This window comes from Pseudorca crassidens, chromosome 1 (genome assembly GCF_039906515.1).
Source record: "Pseudorca crassidens isolate mPseCra1 chromosome 1, mPseCra1.hap1, whole genome shotgun sequence".
NCBI classification, from domain to species: domain Eukaryota; kingdom Metazoa; phylum Chordata; class Mammalia; order Artiodactyla; family Delphinidae; genus Pseudorca; species Pseudorca crassidens.
The window spans coordinates 178,674,549-178,693,652 of record NC_090296.1 but is presented as its reverse complement, the minus strand read 5'-3'; the positions used below and the strand labels follow the sequence as shown (position 1 = coordinate 178,693,652).

The 19,104-nt window shown below is 42.6% G+C and overlaps 1 protein-coding gene across 4 annotated transcripts in view; it reads right to left on the bottom strand.

Moving 5' to 3' along the window:
• Positions 1-19,104, bottom strand: part of DHTKD1 (dehydrogenase E1 and transketolase domain containing 1) — a 53,001-nt gene that overhangs the window by 15,246 nt on the left and 18,651 nt on the right. For 3 of the 4 annotated variants that reach the window (XM_067701194.1, XM_067701213.1, XM_067701218.1), the window contains 6 exons: positions 15,312-15,581; positions 10,520-10,691; positions 9,118-9,316; positions 6,675-6,987; positions 5,541-5,625; positions 4,704-4,843 (listed from right to left, as the gene is read on the bottom strand). In XM_067701194.1, the coding sequence (XP_067557295.1) occupies positions 4,704-4,843; positions 5,541-5,625; positions 6,675-6,987; positions 9,118-9,316; positions 10,520-10,691; positions 15,312-15,581 (1,179 nt within the window). The remainder of the gene's footprint in view (positions 1-4,703; positions 4,844-5,540; positions 5,626-6,674; positions 6,988-9,117; positions 9,317-10,519; positions 10,692-15,311; positions 15,582-19,104) is intronic. The other variant, XM_067701202.1, reaches the window with a different exon arrangement.

Below are 19,104 nucleotides of genomic sequence, written 5' to 3'. Positions count from 1 at the left end.
TACCTAATGCACTGTGGTAACCTAAATGGGAAGGAAGTCCCAAAGCGGGGAGATATCTGTATGTGTATGGCTGATTCATTTCTTGTGCAGTGGAGGCTAACACAACATTGTAAAGCAACCATACTCCGATAAAAATTAATTGAAAACAAACAAACAGACAAACAAAGGGGGGGAAAGTTACTTGAAAAAGGCCTACCTTTAGGAATCCATTATTCTAATATCCTGTTTGCATGATAAAGCAAAAGAATCATCACCACATGTTAAGATTTAAAAAGCAGAACATAAAATTACATCTCTGAAGAGGCTAAAGAGATGTGACAGTTCAAGGCAGCACAACTCTGAACTGGGTTTGTGGACCAGATGTCTTCATGTCTCAGTGTTAACTTCCTGACTTGGATGGTTGCATTGGGGTAATGTAGGAGAATGACCTAGTTTGTAGGAAATACACATGTAGGGCATCAGGCTGGCAACGTGATGTTTCCATCTGGATGGCTCAAATGTCTCAGAATGAGAAAAAGTTCCTTTTGCATTATACATCCAACTTTTTTGTAATTTTGTGTTTGTTTCAACATTTTTCTAAAAAAATTTTTTTAAGTTACTTTTTTTTTTTTTTGGCCATGCTGCAAGGCATATGGGATCTTCCCCAACCAGGGATCAAACCCACGTCCCCTGCAGTGGCAGCGCGTAGTCCTAACCACTGGACCACCAGGGAAGTCCTTAAGTTACATATTTATAGAATAGTACTTGGCAGCAAAAAGGGATAAAATACTGACACATGCTACAACAACGATGGACCTTGAAAACACAATGCTAAGTGAAAGAAGCCAGCCATAAGAAGCCACATATTTATGAGTCTGTTTATATAAAAAGGCCAAAATAGATAAATCAATGTAAACAGAAAGTAGATTCGTGGTTTTCAGGGGCTGAGGGAAGGAAGGAATGGGGTGTGACTGCTAATAAGTATGGGTTTCTTTTAGGGGTGATGAAAATGTTCTAAAATTAGATAGTGGTAATGGCTGCACCACTGCATACACTGAAAACCACTTAACTGTACACATTGAAACATTGAATTCTATGAGTTTTATCTCAATAAAGCTTTTAATAAAAAAAAACTCTGGAAAAAAATTTCATCTCTACTATGATTACAACCATAAAAATGCATGATTTATATGGATAAGCACTCAATGACAACAACAAAAAATGAAAACAGATAATGTATTAGTATGGCGGGATTATGCATGTTACCTTTCCTGATTTCTATTTGATTTCAATTATGATCTTTATAAGACATTAACTTGAAAAGAGACACTGTATTTCTCAGATCCATGAGTCTGTGGTCAACGGGATTTGAACTGAGTGCTTTACTTGCACCTCTGTGTCTTCACCTCATTCCCCATCTCCCTTCCTACCCAAGGCTGACACACCCACTCATATTCTAATCCATACCTTTTTTCTGCTTCTTCACTCGGCTCATCACCAAACTCCTTTTTTCTGAACCTCTCCTCACTGGCTTTCTCCTCTTGGCAAATGAACAATCAAAAGCTTAAAAATAAAACAAGAAAGGACTTCCCTGGGGGTCCAGTGGTTAAGACTCTGTGCTCCCAATGCAGGGGGCACGGGTTTGATCCCTGGTCTGGGAACTAAGATACCGCATGCCACGCAGTGCGGCCAAAAAAATAAAAACAAAAAACAAAGAATATTCCCCTGGCCAGTGCTCTCTAGCTCCTGCTTCCTGTAACAGTCAGGCTTCTAGAAAGAATTATCTAATCTAGTTGTCTCTACCTCCTGAACCCCTATCTACACTTCAACTAGTAAAATCTAGCTTCTGCTCTCCCCACTCCACAGAAATAGCTCTAGAGGAGGTCAACCTTGACCTTCCAGTTGCTAAATTGAATGGCCATGTTATTCTTCCTCTTTTCAGATTCCTCCCTCCTTAAGTTCAATGACACGGGGACTCTAAGTTCTCCTCCTGCCTTTCTGGATGCTCTTTTGGGAAAATGCTTTCTCTGCCAGCCCTTTAAAAGTTGTTTTTCCCAGGACCCTATCTGTTCTCATTCTGCTCTCTCAGAGAGATTCTCCACCCCTGTGGTTTCAAACACTCCTGCACCCTGATGACTTCCAAATAGACATCCAAGACCAGATTCCTTCATTAACTCCAGACATACATATCTAATTACCTGAAATATCTATGTCAAAGTTTAACGCCCAAAAGTTAGTCCATCACCTTTCCTTACCACACCTGTTCCTCTCCCTTACTCTTTATTTGGGTAAATGCCATCATCTTATGCAAGCTGTCCTAGTCAGGGAGCTAGGAGGTACCAGTACTGGTCTTCTTCACTCCCTACACCTACCACTGAGTCTGATAGCTGTTGTTTTCTGACTAGTTCTCAAATCTTGGCCCCATCTCCCCTCTGCACTGCTATTGCCCTAATTCACAGCTCCAGGATTTCCTGCCTAGATGACTGAGAAGGCTCCTTAGAAATTGTCCTAAGTCTCACCCTTCTTCAGCTCAGGCTTCCAAAGTATCATCAGGAGTGCTGTTTCTAACATGGAAATCTGATCGCCTGTTCAAAATTCCTCCATGGTTTCTCTTCTACGTAACACTCAAAGTCTTTCACAACGTGGGTAGTCCTGACTGGCCCGTCTCTTCCTTTACTTCTGTATCCACTTTGCAGCTTAAACTCCAGTCACATGAAGCTATAGGTAGTTCCCTGAGCATGAGGTCAGGGCCTCTTACTTCACAGCTTATGTATGCACTACTGTGTCCACCTAGAATGTTCTCCCTACATTTACTAGACCAGGCAGTTCCAAATGTCCCTCAAGTCCCAGCGCAAATCTGGCCTCCTCGCTAAAGCTCTTCTTTTTAATTCCCAAGTAACCTAGCTGCCCCTTCTCCTATGCATCTATTGTACTTCATATACTTGTATACCCTTATCTACATTAATTTGTTGAATCTATTAATGCTTTCATTTATTCCAAAAATTATTTAAGATGGCCTGTAAATATAGATAATACACAAAATGATAGTTTAAATGTAAGTGGACAGGAAAGTCCCTGGTGGTCCTGTGGTTAGGACACCATGCTTCTTTTGCAGGGGGCATGGGTTCAATCCCTGGTCAGGGAACTAAGATCCCACATGCTGCGCTGTGCAGCCAAAAAAAAAAGTAGGTGGGCAGAAAGAAAATAAATAGATTGACACACCCAAGAGCGTTGGGGAAAACATACAACCTGGTAACCTACTTTCTTGAGGCTGCCATGGCCTCTACCCCTTCCCAGAAGCCATTATTGATAAGGGGAGGTTGATCGGTTGCAGAATTTTCAATGTACACACAATAAAGACGAGCCACTGCTCAGGGAACTACAACTACTCTCAATACCAAGATCAAGCAGGAGTCCCCCCTAGGGTCTTCATATAAAGGACAAAGTGTTGGGTAATAAATGAAATCTTTGACAGTATCCCCATAACAGATGTGAGACGTTTACTTGGGGCTTTCTAAATAGCGATATTCAAAATTAACTGATACTATATATCAAATCACAAATCAATAAAAGACATCGGGTGGAGAAAATACGAAATGTTTCAGTATCTAGGTCACCAATCTGATACTGATCAAGGAGGGGATTTTAGACTAACTTAAAGAAAAGATGAGTTGCATGTCCTTTAAGTAATTGTCCTGGAAGCTTGCTTTTCACAAAGTGAATTTTTAAAAGAAATATCAGTATTTGGCTTCCCTGGTGGCACAGCAGTTAAGAATCCGCCTGCCAATGCAGGGGACACGGGTTCGAGCCCTGGTCCGGGAAGATCCCACATGCAGCGGAGCAACAAAGCCTGTGGGCCACAACTACTGAGCCTGCGCTCTAGAGCCTGTGAGCCACAACTACTGAGCCCATGTGCCACAACTACTGAAGCCTGCGCGCCTAGAGCCCGTGCTCCGCAACAAGAGAAGCCACCGCAAAGAGAAGCCCGCATACCACAACGAAGAGTAGCCCCCACTCACCACAACTAGAGAAACCCTGCACGCAGCAACAAAGACCCAACACAGCCAAAAATAAATAAATAAAATAATTTATTGAAAAAAAAAATCGAGTATCAGTGAACCCAATACTCTCAAATGGCTAGAGTAGGAAAAAAGATGACACACCACTAATTGTACCTTAAAGGATAATTTCATAAACTCCATGTGCCAGGCACTATGCTAGTTGTTGGAGAAACAAAAATGAAAAGACCCAGGCCCTGCTCTTGACTCTAATGAATCTAACTCAGCAACTGGCACAGAGAAATACATGGCAATGGATACATTCATCAAGCCCGCTAAACTCTAGGGAATAAAGTAACCTTAAGTCAGTGGGTTTTTTTTTTAAGTTGGCAAGAAATGTTGGCTTATTATCCACATCTTCGACTCACTTTGATGAATTCAGCAATGAGCAGGTTATATAATCAATTTTGGATTCACAAAATGAACACCCATTTGACATTTACATGATTACAGATAAGTAGCCACAGTAAAACAGCTCTAGTCTACTCGCTAGTCTGTTACTTCCATTCCAAGTACATAGACGGGCATTGTCTACCCAGTCGGCATCCCTTTATCTCAAAAAGGACTGAACCCAAAGTTTCCGACATCTGTTTCTAGTTGGTCTAAGAAGCCTGTAGTTATAATCACCAGCACCTGAGGTTTATACTAGATAATAAAACAGCCTACCTCTAGAAAGCCCTTTTGATTAGGGTCCATATGGTTCAGGGGGATATAGGTGTCATCGGTCTTCTGGCAAACAACCATTGCGTGCCTCTGGCTAAAAGTTCCACGGCCAACATCTTGGCCACTCAGACGGACGTTAAAACCTTAAAGCAAGCAAGAAGGAAAAGAAAAAAATCCAGATTCCCATGAATAACCTAAGTAATAATAAGGCCTGGTGACCCTGAATTCTTATATATCGGCTCATCCTGAGAACTGTCCTTAGGACAATAGATTATCCTTCTTAAAATACACCTGTCCTGGGCTTCCTTGGTGGCACAGTGGTTGAGAGTCCGCCTGCCGATGCAGGGGACGTGGGTTCGTGCCCCGGTCCGGGAAGATCCCACATGCCGTGGAGCAGCTGGGCCCGTGAGCCATGGCCGCTGAGCCTGCGCGTCCGGAGCCTGTGCTCCACAATGGGAGAGGCCGCAACAGTGAGAGGCCCATGTACCACAGAAACAAAACAAAACAAAAAAAAAAACCTGTCCTATATTCAACACTCCATAGTCTAATTAAGAATGAAGAGTCATCATTCATCCTACAATTTTTAAAGGAAAATGTCTTTCCAATACATCCAGCACTGAGTCCTTTGTTTCCATAGTCTGTTCGCTGATGAAGATTGTCAACATGACATACCAAGATTAAATAATGTTTTCAGGTAAGAAACGTTAACACGTTTGAGAACCTCTCTAGTCAATAAAAACAATACAAGGTAGTTGTAACTCAAAACTGCAGGCGTCACATCTAAGAAATGTTATATAAAGCACCCCGTACCCTCTGTGCAGCTACACAGAAACGTCTTACCTTCAGCAAGTAATGAGCCTAGGGCAAGAGCTTCTGCTGTGGCCCAGTCTAACTTTGTTCCATCCATCACTTTCTCCACTCTGGACTGTAAAATTGAATGGGAGGGGAAAAGAAAATTTTAAGAGTTCCCATCCTTTTTCACATTGAGTTCAAAAAATGTAAGGCAACAATGGTTAAGAATCAAAAACATAACATTAAATATGACAGATAGTGCAGAAGGAAACATCGGAGTATGACAGCAAGTACATGACATATGAAAGCAGGCGAAACAAACCGGCACTCTGGTGAGCAGTTAACCGGGCAGATGGATGGGAGGAGGAGAGGTCAGGGAGGGGAGAAAGGAACGGTATTGGTAATATTCTATCAGGGAGGGGAGAGAGGAACGGTATTGGTAATATTCTATCAGGGAGGGGAGAGAGGAACGGTATTGGTAATATTCTATGTCTTCAGCCTGATGGTGAGTACACAGATTGTTTTAATAGTCTCTATACCTATAATAGAAACTTATAAACGAAGTTAGTGTTTTAAAAATAATCCAGAGTTCATCGTGTCTTCATCCAAGTTCAAGAATGATGAAGACCTGTATCTCCTTGCTCTCCTCCTGCTTTTAGTGCTGAAAGTCCCACGTTCTAGGAAACCACAGGCAAACCATGACAGTTTGTCAATCCATCCTTAACATGAGACAACATGTAAAACCTCGACATGCTTAAGGGTGTAAATGGTTGCCTTTCGGGAGTGTGTGTGCTGATTTTTATTTATTTTATTTAAGCCAAACCCAGACCACCTTCCTCAAAATGGAAGTGTCTTCTGCTCACTGCTCAGAAAAACCACAAAGGGCATTCCTGTACGGCTGTGTTTCTAATAATGTGCACGCAGTACCTGTACATATAATGTATTAATGAATGACTGAAAGAATAAGTGGAGGAAAAATAGAAGTAGGTTAAAAAAAAAAAGAAAGAAAAAAAAAAGTAGACAAAATTTGAGTTAATTGACGAGCAGTACCAAAACACCGCTAGGAGTGGTTCACAATAAATACTTGCCAAGTGCATTAGCCAAGCAACAAGACCAGACCAACAGCAATTCCTTGCTGTGAGAGATGGACAAACAATACCCAGAGATTCCCGGGCTCCCTACCTGCACGTGCATCTTCAGAAGGTGACTGTGTATTTGGAGCTCCTCCGGCACCTCCACAGACTTCCTGCCAATAAACCGCAGGAGGTCAAGGGGCACACCTGTGTTCCAGGTGGTGATGCAAGCTTCTGGCTGAACCAGGCCCTGCCAGTGGGCCTGCAGGTTCGTGGCAGGGGGGCTGTAGTGTGCCATGTTAGTTAAATGGCCATTTAACTTCGCGTAGTAGGAGGTTTTGATTTCCGACACCTCCTCCTGGGTCATGAGTCCATTGGCCACAAGGTACTCTGCATACGTGTCGGGGATGCTCTTCCGGGCTCTGTCCAAGGAAAAGGGAAACAAAAATCAGTATGATTTGTAAAAATCAAAGAGACAGATACAGGAATTCCCTGGCGGTCCAGTGGTTAAGACTCCACACTTCCACTGCAGGGGGCACGGGTTCAATCCCTGGTCGGGGAGCTAAGATCTCACGCACCCTGTGGTGTAGCCAAAAAATAAAAGGTCCATTTTATGTCATGTGACTTTTACTCCAATAAATTTGTTTTTTAAAGGCAGTGGTGAGTATCCACCTCTTTCAGGCAAGCAAGTGAAAACAAATTTATCTTTTTTCTTTTTTTAAATTTATTTATTTATTTGTTTTTGGCTGTGTTGGGTCTTCATTGCTGCCTGTGGGCTTTCTCTAGTTGCAGTGAGCAGGGGCTACTCTTCGTTGCGGAGCGTGGGCTTCTCATCCTGGTGGCTTCTCTTGTTGCGGAGCACGGGCTCTAGGAGCATGGGCTTGAGTAGTTGTGGCACACGGGCTTCAGTAGTTGTGGCTCTAGAGCACAGGCTCAGTAGTTGTGGCACACGGACTTAGTTGCTCCACTGCGTGTGTGATCTTCCTGGACCAGGGCTCGAACCCGTGTCTCCTGCACTGGCACGTGGATTCTTAACCACTGCGCCACCAGGGAAGCCCACAAATTTACCTTTATAAGCTTTTGTCTACAGTCAGGCAGAAGTAATGAGTAGTAGAGTTTTCTTACAAACTGTTAATTCTGGACAGTTATTTACAAGGCTGACTTATATTGTCTACCTATTCTGCATCCCTTTATTTCAAAAAGGATTGGACCTATAAGTTGCCGACATCTGTTTCAGGTTGCTTGAAGAAGCCTGTAACTATTCAGCATCCGGGTTTTACAACAATAGAAATAACGATGATGCTACTCTGCATTCGCTTAATACGTTAAACTTGCAAGTCTGGTCACATTGATCATTATATTTAATCCTGAAAAAAGTGAGAGGTAGACAGGATATATTTTTAAAAGCAGGGTCCTGAGTCACATCAAGTCATTCAGGTGCTAAGTTCAAAGCTAAATGGAGAAACCAGATTTGTTCTTCCAAGGGCAGTCTGCTACCCACGACCAGAAAGGCCCATAAAATATCACCAAGTTTATTCCTCTGCTTTAATTTATGTCTATGAGGAAATAAAGCAGGAAAGAGGGATCTACTTTACTTCCTAGCATCTGAAAAGGAAATCCTGGTACTTCCCTGGTGGTCCAGTGGCTAAGACTCCGTGTTCCCAATGCAGGGGGCCCAGGTTCGATCCCTGGTCCAGGAACTAGATCCTGCGTGCCACAATCAAGACCCGGTGCAGCCAAATAAATAAATACATAAATAGGAAATTCCGAAGGAACACACTCCTCCCCATCACGTGAACCTTCTGACTCGGCACTGTCCCACAGAAATGTAACGCAAACAATGTGTAATTTAAAATTTCCCTGTGGTCACATTAGAAAAGGTGCAAGAGGTGGAATTAATTTTAATCATATATTGATTTAACTCAATATACCCAAAATATTGTCCCTTCAATACCTAATCAATATAAAAATTATTATCAAGATCATTTACACTCTTTTTTTCACACTAAGTCTTTGAAATCTGGTGTATATCTTACACTCCCAGCACATCTCCTTCAGGAGTTGGCACATTTCAAGTGTCCAACAGCCATTTATGGCTCGAGGCTTCCACTTTGGACAGTGTAGTTCAGAACTTCGTTAAAATCCATCATGTAACCTCTTGCCAAGGCACAAAGCAGGTCCACGTCTATAGTTCGCAGAAGTGAATCGCGGAGGTTCTGTTTCTGCTCCTGTCAATGTCGCACTGAGCAGCTTCGGGCAAGGTTCTGCCTACGTCTTCTGTTCAGTCCTCCCTCTGCTAAGTGAGGGGGTGAAGTTGCCCTTTGTCTATTCATTGAGGAAATATGTAGAGTTGGAAGAACATGGGGCGCTTTCCTGCGACCCATAGGATGACCATCCCAGTGTGCCCAGGTCTGTCCCAGTTTGAGCATTGAAAGTTTCATGTCCCAGACACACTGGGAAAGCTGGTCACCCTACCGGAGAGTGTCTAACACAAATAATAATGTGAGCACTGTGGGGGAAAGGGCACATCGCATGACGGTTCATCCTTGTACCTGATGATCTGGTACATGACCGGGTTGGTGAAGAAGGGCTCGTCCAGTTCGTTGTGGCCCCACTGCCTGTAGCACAACAAGTCAACAATCACATCCTTCCGGAATTGGCGCTGGTATTCAAATGCCAGTCGCGTGGCCCGGACCACTTCCTCTGGGCTGTCTCCATTGACGTGGATGATGGCGCAGCCCACAAGCTTCCCTGAGGCAGAGGAGCTGGAGATGAGACCGGCTAGTCAACCCATGAACCTACCCCCAAGTCCTGTTGCCCGCATGGGGAGACAGCCCTTGTCCTTAGGGGTAGTTTGGCTTGGGTGTTAAGAACCTGCACTTTGGGAGTTCCCTGGTGGCCTAATGGTTAGGATTCTGGGCTTTCACTTCCGTGGCCTGGGTTCAATCCCAGGCCAGGGAACTGAGATCCTGTAAGCCACACGGTGAGGCCAAAAAAACAAAAAGAACCCGCACTTTATGAAAAAAAAAAAAAAGAACCTGCACTTTAGAGGCCAGGTGACAAACATGAGTTCAAGTCCCAGCTCTGTGTGATCCTGGTAAAGTTATGAATCTCAGTCTCCTTGTCTGTAACACTGGGATAATAGCTCTTACCTCTTAGTGATGTCCTAAAGAGGCAATGAGTTAATGCATATAAAGTGCTTAACAGAGCCTGGTACATCATAACTGATACTTATTTGTTATTATCATCATGACTATTATCTTTCTTCCTGAGATAAAAGGGTCATTAAAGGATGTATCCAAGAAAAAAATTGATTTTCTCCAAAGAGAAGATTGAGAATGAATTTTCAAATCTCTACCTAACTAATTACAAAAAATTCATATAGGTAGCCCCAAAAGGCATCCAGGCCAGGCTCTGGGTATAAAAACAGAGCAGTTCTTACCATCTAACAGTTCTGGAAATTCTGTGAAATAGGGAATGAATAATAAAAAGCCCTGTGTTTCTTTGAATACTACTAGTTTCCACAGGTTAAAACAAGCTGACTTTGCTTCTTCACATCTGATTTCTAACCAGACCACTTGGCCAAGTTTACCGGTTGAACATATCCTCTTTGACTGTGATCTTGGGTACTCCAAATCTGATTATCCTAAAGACAATTGCTCTAGCTGTACTAATTGTGTTATCTCTGGATTCCAGCAGATCATTCAACTAGATACTTCAGCATTTTGAGATTGCACCCTCTAAATTCTACTCTTGTTTTATTTCCTTGGATTTTAAGATCACACTCAGACTTTAAAAGGAATATTAACAACACTGTTGGTGACCACTGGCCATATCTGATCCAAAATTTAAAATGGGACCAGCAGTGAGGCTCACTGTTCTGAGTGAACTAGAAGTTTCTCCAGGAATTCCTTGTCGGACTCCAGAGCATCAACTCTTCCCTGTGTTACATACCAATGTCACTACAGTATAAGGAAGACCTTCCTCTTTCTGCAGGAGTGGTGTAACCCAGCTGGTTATTGACAATCAAATGGACACTCCCACCAATTCTGAAATGCGGGATATTAGAGAGTGTAAATGTTTCAGGAACAATCCCTTGACCACAGAAAGAAGCATCACCGTGAACCTAGATCATGGGGGAGAAAAAAAGAAAATGAACGTAAGGGATGGAGAAATTTCGGTTTTCAATAGTAACAGGAATAAAAACAATCATGCCCTCACTGCTCCCCTGCCCTCCTAAAAATCTGCCAGTTATAGGATTTCCTAGAATGGTTAGGCTGATCTCAAGCAGCTTTCAAAGATGCTAAATCAGCCCTTTTCCTCCTGCAGCCACCACCAGTTGACCTATTCCTTCCGCCCCACATCATCACCTACACCCATCACTTCTCACATCCCCATCAACATGCTAGTGTTCACAGCAGCACCACAGAAGGGTGATTGGAGGTGTAGAAGGAAAATCAACTCTAGTAAAGCAATCATGAAAACAGCCTGCAAGACACTAAGACCAATGCACAGCTTCGAACTCTCACTCTTCCCCAATCATTTCCCCCCCAAAACGAGACTGCGTGTAGCTCACATCACCTCATTCCTACTGGGTGTATTAGCCACCACTGTGAACATAAATGAGAATGATGTGACAGCAAAGACAGGAGCATGGGGGTGTAAGTATATCATACACAAGTGAAAGGAGGCTTTGGGGAAAGAGCAAAATACTATTGTAAGAGAATCTCTGAAATGTGCTTTTCTTCCAGAACTTGTGAAGTCTGCTAGATCATAATAGCACAAAACCTGACAACAAGGTCCTACTGTATAGCACAGGGAACTATATTCAATATCCTGGGATAAACCATAATGGAAAAGCATTTTTAAAAGAATGTATACATATGTGTATAAGTGAATCACTTTGCTTACAGCAGAAATTAACACAACATTGTAAATCAACTATACTTCAATAAAAAATTAATTAAGAAAAACAACTGGTATGGGCTTCCCTGGTGGCACAGTGGTTGACAGTCCACCTGCCGATGCAGGGGACACGGGTCTGTGCCCCGGTCTGGGAAGATCCCACACGCCACAGAGCGGCTGGGCCCGTGAGCCATGGCCGCTGAGCCTGCGCATCCGGAGCCTGTGCTCCGCAACGGGAGAGGCCACAACAGTGAAAGGCCCACGTGCCACAACAGTGAGAGGCCCGCGTACCGCAAAAAACAAAGAAACAAAAAAACCGGTAAACGGAAAGTGGTAGAAAAGGGGGTAAATTTTTTTTAGAAAACTTGAAAGTAAATAATGAGGGAATTGCAGACCTTAGGAGAAAGTATGAGCTCCACTGACTTCATGCTGTATAAAAGGCTGTTATATCAATAAGGTATATGTTGTACACCTTAAATTTACATGATGTTATATGACAAATGCATTTTAATTAAAAAGCTATTAAATAAAAGGCTACTATCATAAACAGCCAAAATGCTCAGCTAGAGAATAGAATGATCTGATATGGGGAATTCCCTGGTGGTCCAGTGGTTAGGACTCGGCGCTTTCACTGCTATGGCCCGGGTTCAATCCCTGACCGGGGAACTAAGATCCTGAAGGCTGCACAGCGCGGCCAAATTAATTAATTAATTAATTAATTAAATAAAATGACCTGATATGGTAACCATTGTGGCTCTAATAATAGCAGAAATAAAAGACCTAAATATGAATGAAGAAAGAATCCTTGGGCTTCCCTGGTGGCGCAGTGGTTAAGAATCCACCTGCCAATGCAGGGGGGGACACGGGTTCGAGCCCTGGTCCGGGAAGATCCCACATGCCGCGGAGCAACTAAGCCTGTGCACCACAGCTACTGAGCTTGAGCTCTAGAGCCCTCGAGCCACAACTACTGAAGCCCGAGTGCCTAGAGCCCCTGCTCCGCAGCAAGAGAAGCCACCACAATGAGAAGCCCGCGCACCGCAACGAAGAGTAGCCCCCGCTCACCACAACTAGAGAAAGTCCGCGTGCGGCAACAAAGACGCAACACAGCCAAAAATAAATAAATAAATAAATAAAAAGAAGGAATCCTTGGAAGCAGATTTTTTTAATGACAGTGAAGACGTCCTAAAAGAGTAATTTGTATATAGGTAAAACATTTTGGCTAAGAAAGGAAGCACTGTTTTGCTTAGCGAAATCTCCAGCCCACACCTTCCCATTGCTAGGGCCTACAGGGATGACTGACGTTTTGGAATATCCAGACGTAGTGATAACATACCCTTACGTCACCTCCACAACGCTATGTACATTATCTCCATTGATCCATTCAACAATCAGGTGTAGGGGCCAGGTAAGGGAATCGCCACTGTTCTTTTCACAGATGAGAAAACCAAGGTTCAGAAAGAGTACGTATTTCACGTGCCAAGGACTAGACCTTCTGTGATGCCTCCATTTTTTTTTGGCCACGCTGCATGGCACACGGGATCTTATTTCCCAAACCAGGGATGGAACCTGTGCCCCCTGCATTGGAAGCGTGGAGTCTTAACCACTGGACTGCCAGGAAAGTCCTGATGCCTCCATTTTTTGGACTTATTTCCCCACCCCTCCAAGCCTTTCGCCTGGGTTAACGAACTTACTATGTTCTCATTTAATCCTCAGAACACTATAAGGAATGTAACCTACTCCCATTGACCTCTGAGATTCAGAGAACCTGAGGAACAGAACCAAGCACGCCAAGCTAGAAGGCAGCAAAGCCAGGATCTGAACTCAGTGCTTCTTGGTTCCAGAATCCTTGTCTTTTCTACACCGGGCTACACTGTCAAGTCCAACCCTCAGCTGCACGGCGGTCCACACAGGGTCAAGGGGTTCCTAGCATCTGAACACTCCACACCCTTTGGCCTCCTTGCTGATGGGACTTCCTGTGGAGTAATGATGTAAAAGGAGACCAGTAAAGCAAGGAAGAGAGCTGGGTGTCTCTTCCACTCCTTTACAAAAGCGTTTACAGGAGAGGCATTGCTGAGAACATAACATCTGTTCATAACTTGCGTCATTTTATCATAGTCTTAGGGTTCTTGGCACTAAAGCCATGTGTCATCTGCTAATTTTATTTCCTGTCTTAGAAGAGAAAACACTCCATGATGCCCATAAAGCTTTGCAGGAGTCGGGTCCATAAGCCCCAAGGAATGCTGTGGGCGGTGGAAACTGCTCAGCCAAACACAGCAGGGGGCTTGGACACACACAGAGGATCACATGTGACGATCCACTTCCACCACATTCAGGACCAAGATGAACAGAAGACAGACGGCAAAAGTAGTATCCGGAGTCTCACCCACCATGATTTTATAGACTCCGAATTTCAAGTTCCCACAATAAATTAGAATTTTGAACTTGAGTGAGGCAAGACCCAGGCAGACACAGCAGGGCAAAATGTCTTGGGAACACAAAGTAGAGAGAAGAGGGCAGTTTCTTTTCACTTCAAAGAAAATGGCACTTTCACCTCTTCCTTCAGGAATCAGCCTTAAGATCAGCTCAATGTACTGGGGAAATGTGAGTGACTGAAATATTTTAGTCTCATGAATTCAAGTGAAAGGTGAAGAGAATGTCTGGCTAATGATTTGAAGATTTCTATTTAGAAATACTATAACATAATCAAATCCAATCCTGCTTACCCCCGATTTATTTACTACAAGTTTCTGGCCCATGGAAAATTAACAGTAAGATAATGTGGTTATTTGTATATGTAGCCAAATATTCTACTGCCTTGTAGATTTACTTAATTTCCTTTGGGTTTGAAGACTCAGTTACTGATATCCAGGATTAATTAGTAGTTATCCAGTAGTTAAAGGTTCATATTTATGTTTTTACTTTTGTGGCGTGGTATGTGGGATCTTAGTTCCCCGACCAGGGACCAAACCCTCGCGGCTTGCAGTGGAAGTGCAGAGTCTTAACCACTGGACCACCAAGGAAGTCCCTAAACGTTCATATTTAAATGAATACTTGCAGAAGAAAAATGTGACCCACAATCTAAACCTCTAAAGTATACCTGTTGGGCTACCAAAAAGTGGAGGGCAGAGGAAGCAATACATTATATAATTTGTATTGTTTGCCTTAATGCCAAAGACCTTCATTGGAAAACAAACAAACAAGCAAATAAAATAAATCCAGACTCTTGCAGTCTTGTTAGACAGACGGATACCACGTCGTTTCCAAGAGAGTTATAATTTCAGAGAAGTAATGACATCTGTCCTCTTAACAGTAGCAGGTATGCCGGTCTATATCCCCTTAATTAATTCATAACTCAAGAAAGGAAAAACACAGTGAAGACCTCCATCAGTTGCCTTGAGCGGGGAGGGATAAATTGGGAGATTGGGATTGACATATACACACTACTATACATAAAATAGTTAACTAATAAGAGCCTACTATATTGTAATGACCTATATGGGAATAGAATCTAAAAAGAGTGGATATATGTATATGTATAACTGACTCACTTTGCTGTACACCTGAAACTAACACAACACTGTAAATCAACTATACTCCAATAAAAAAATTAATTGAAGAATTTTTTAAAACATCAGTCAAAAATAAAAGTCAGTTGCCTTGAGACTACACCACCTCACATCTGCTATTAATTTTTTAAAGAACCCCAAAAATCTTCTTTTCCCAAAAGTTCATCTCAATTTCATCTGGAACATCTGCCATCTCCTGTCGTAACTACCATCCTGGACATTCTTACTTCCTGGTCTTTCCAACCTCAGGCCTCACTTCCTGAAGCTACTAGTACCTGTAAGCAAATGACCTTGTCCCCAGGCTGAGCCGAACCGTCTGGAGAGTAGTCCCCATCCCGCCTGGACTGCTGTCTCCCGCGAGTCTTCCCAACAGCCACAGGGTTAACGGCTTCCAGGTGTGAGGGGTTGGGCAGCATTGTCACGTGGAGGGGATGGTGCGCGCCAAAGTCCAGGTCAACCGAGGACGTCAGGTGAGACAGGACATCGCCAGCGGCTGAGACATTTTCCGGAAATTCACTTAAGCCTCGCATTTTACGGAACATCAGCTATGCCGAATAAACGTACAAGAAAAAATGGTAAGAGGTGGTTCATTTAAATCACACAATAGGGACTTCCCTGGTGGCACAGTGGTTAAGAATCCTCCTGCCAATGCAGGGCACACGGGTTCGAGCCCTGGTCCGGGAAGATCCCACATGCCACAGAGCAACTAAGCCTGTGTGTCACAACTACTGAGCCTGCACTCTAGAGCCCGTAAGCCACAATTACTGAGCCTGTGTGCCACAACTACTGAAGCCCATGCACCTAGAGCCCGTGCTCCGCAACAAGAGAAGCCACTGCAATGAGAAGCCCACACACCACAATGAAGAATAACCCCCACTCGCCGCAGCTAGAGAAAGCCCATAGGCAGCAATGAAGACCCAACACAGCCAAAAATTAAATAAATAAAGATAAGCACACACTTGTAACTGCTCGAATGCACAGAACTATTTGGAGATGTTCAGTCATATGAAGTTCCAACACTTTCAGAAGAGTCTAGCCTGATGCAGATGGTAAGATACTTCTGCCTTGCAATAAGCAAAATATTTTTTCTTAAATGCACCTGTTATTATGTATTTTCCAAAAGAATCTGTATTATTCTTGTTAAAGGTAGAGAGGCAAATAAGAAGTTAATCCCATTTAGTCAGGGGATAACATACACTGCTTAGTGCAAGTGGCATCTTAAAAACTATATTGTCCAATTCTCAAAGGACTTCTCTGCATACATTCTGTCACCTCATCTTCACAGTCTTCTATGACATAGATGTTACTACCCATTTTAAAAATGAACAAGCTAAAAAACTAAAAACAGAGTTGCTAGAGTTGCCATATATCCAGAGAAAACTCTAATTCGAAAAGGTACATGCACCCCAACGTTCATCGCAGCCCTATTTACAATAGCCAATATACAGAAGCAACCTAAGCGTCCATTGACAGATGAATGGATAAAGAACATATGGTGTGTGTGCACACACACACACTGGAATATTACTCAGTCATAAAAAAGAACAAAATAATGCCATTTGCAGCAACATGGATGGACCTAGAGATTATCATACTAAGTGAAATAAGTCAGACAGAAAAAGACAAATATCATACGATATCACTTATGTGTGGAATCTAAAAAAATGATACAGGAATTCCCTGGCAGTCCAGTCATTAGGACTCTGCTCTTTCACTGCCAAGGGCCCAGGTTCGGTCCCTGTGAACTAAGATCCTGCAAGCCATGCGGCACGGCCAAAAATAAAAAAAGAATAGGAAAAAGAAATGATACAAATGAACTTATTTACAAAACAGAAACAGACTCACAGACATAGAAAACAATCTTATGGTTACCGAAGGGGAAGGGGAGGGATAAATTAGGAGTTTGAGATTTAAAAAAAAAAAAAAATGAATGAGCAAGAGAAATTAACTAGATGGTTTAAAGGTCCTCGGCTAAAAATCTGGGTCTCAAACCAAGGTATTTACCAAAAACAGCATGCTATTCTCTACTGGCCAAATGGTTTGAATGACCCAAAAGCTTCTCCAGTTCACAAAAGCTTCTTATTTCCCTATCTGCAAATAGGAGCATACAAACTCACACAGTATAGGGATGGGTGTGTTTCTCGCAAATATGATCATTGATAATCACTTCTGTGTCTTTCAGTAACTGTCTTGTCTGGGATATTTTAGGAATGCAATTTTTGGTTTAAGAACTTCTGCAGGGGAATTCCCTGGCCGTCCAGTGGTTAGGACTCTGCGCTTTCACTGCCGAGGGCGTAGATTCCATCCCTGGCCAGGGAACTAAGATCCCACAAGCCGCAAGCCGCATGGAGCAGGCCAAAAAAAAAAAGAAAGAGAGAGAAAATTTCTGCAGGTATCTAAGCACATGTCTCCATCTGTCCATTACTTTATTCTGTCATATTCTACCTTTACTAAGGTGTCTTTTCAAAGCTGGTTACCAGTCTCTTAGCATCAGAAACACTGAGGTACGAATATTAAAGGTAAAGCTTGGCCCCTAGACATAACATCACATATATTTTTTTCATTAAAAAAATTTTTTTAGAATTGAGGTATAGTTGATTTACAATATTATATAAATTTCAGGTGTACAACGTAGTGATTCAAAATTTTTAGAGATTATACTGTTTATAGTTATTATAAAATATTGGCTATATTCTCTGTGTTGTACAATATATCCTTGTAGCTTATTTATTTTTTACAAAGTAGTTTGTATCTCTCCATCCCCTACTGCTATACCGCCCTTCCCTCTCCCCACTGGTAACCACTAGTTTGTTCTCTTAGTGAGTCTGTTTCTTTTTTGTTATAGTCATTAGTTTGTTTTATTTTTGAGATTCCACATATAAGTGACAACATACAGTATTTATCTTTGTGTGGCTTATTTCACTAAGCACAATACCCTGCAAGTCCATCCATGTTGTTTCAAATGGCAAATTTTCATTCTTTTTTATGGCTGAGTAGTATTCCTGTGTGTGTGTGTGTGTGTGTGTGTGTGTGTGTGTGTATCACATTTTCTTTATCCATTCATCTGTTGATGGACACTTAGGCTGCTTCTGTATCTTGGCTATTGTAAATAATACTGCTATGAACATTGAGGTGCATATATCTTTTCAAATTAGTGTTTTCATGTTCTTCAGATATATACCCAAGAATGGAATTTCTGGGTCATATGGTGGTTCTATTTCTAGTTTTTTGAGGATCCTCCATACTGTTTTCCACAGTGGCTGCACCAATTTACATTCCCACCAACAGCGTACTAGGGTTCCCATGTGTTTCTTCTAATATTCTCAAGGATAACACATCCTTCCATAGGCTCCATTAACTCCATCTAACTTTGAAAGGTCCTTTAACATTTATAATTATTTTTAATCTCCGGGCCAAGAACAGTAATGAGGTTTATCCACGCGTAACGGCTACAACCTTATCAGACATTGAGTCCCTCTGATGCTCCCTGACATCGAATCTTCCATCCTGACCCTCAAGTCTTTCGAGACTTACAGAGCAGCTGAGTTGGACAGAACAGGAACACCAAGATCCAATAACCCATAAAACCACTCACTTAGAGGGGTCTCTTGAGATAACAATGTGTTACTAGTTTCATACAATCTATTAACTAGAAACTGCAAATAAGTGGAAGGTAAAAATGACTTTTTTGTAAGGTAAAATTGTATCAAATTGTACAGATCTTTGTGTTTGTTTGAATGATTTTTATGAAATAGGGAAAGCATGCTTCGAAAAACAGAATTTATCTGTTTGCATCATCCGTAGGAAACAAACTAACTTTTTTTTCTTTTTTGGTACATGGGCCTCTTACTGCTGTGGCCTCTCCCGTTGCGGAGCACAGGCTCCGGACGCACAGGCCCAGCGGCCATGGCTCACGGGCCCAGCCACTCCGCGGCATGTGGGATCTTCCCGGACCGGGGCACGAACCCGTGTCCCCTGCATTGGCAGGCGGACTCTCAACCACTGCGCCACCAGGGAAGCCCCAAACTAACTTTTAACTTCCCTGAGTGAAGAACCTCTGTAAGTTGA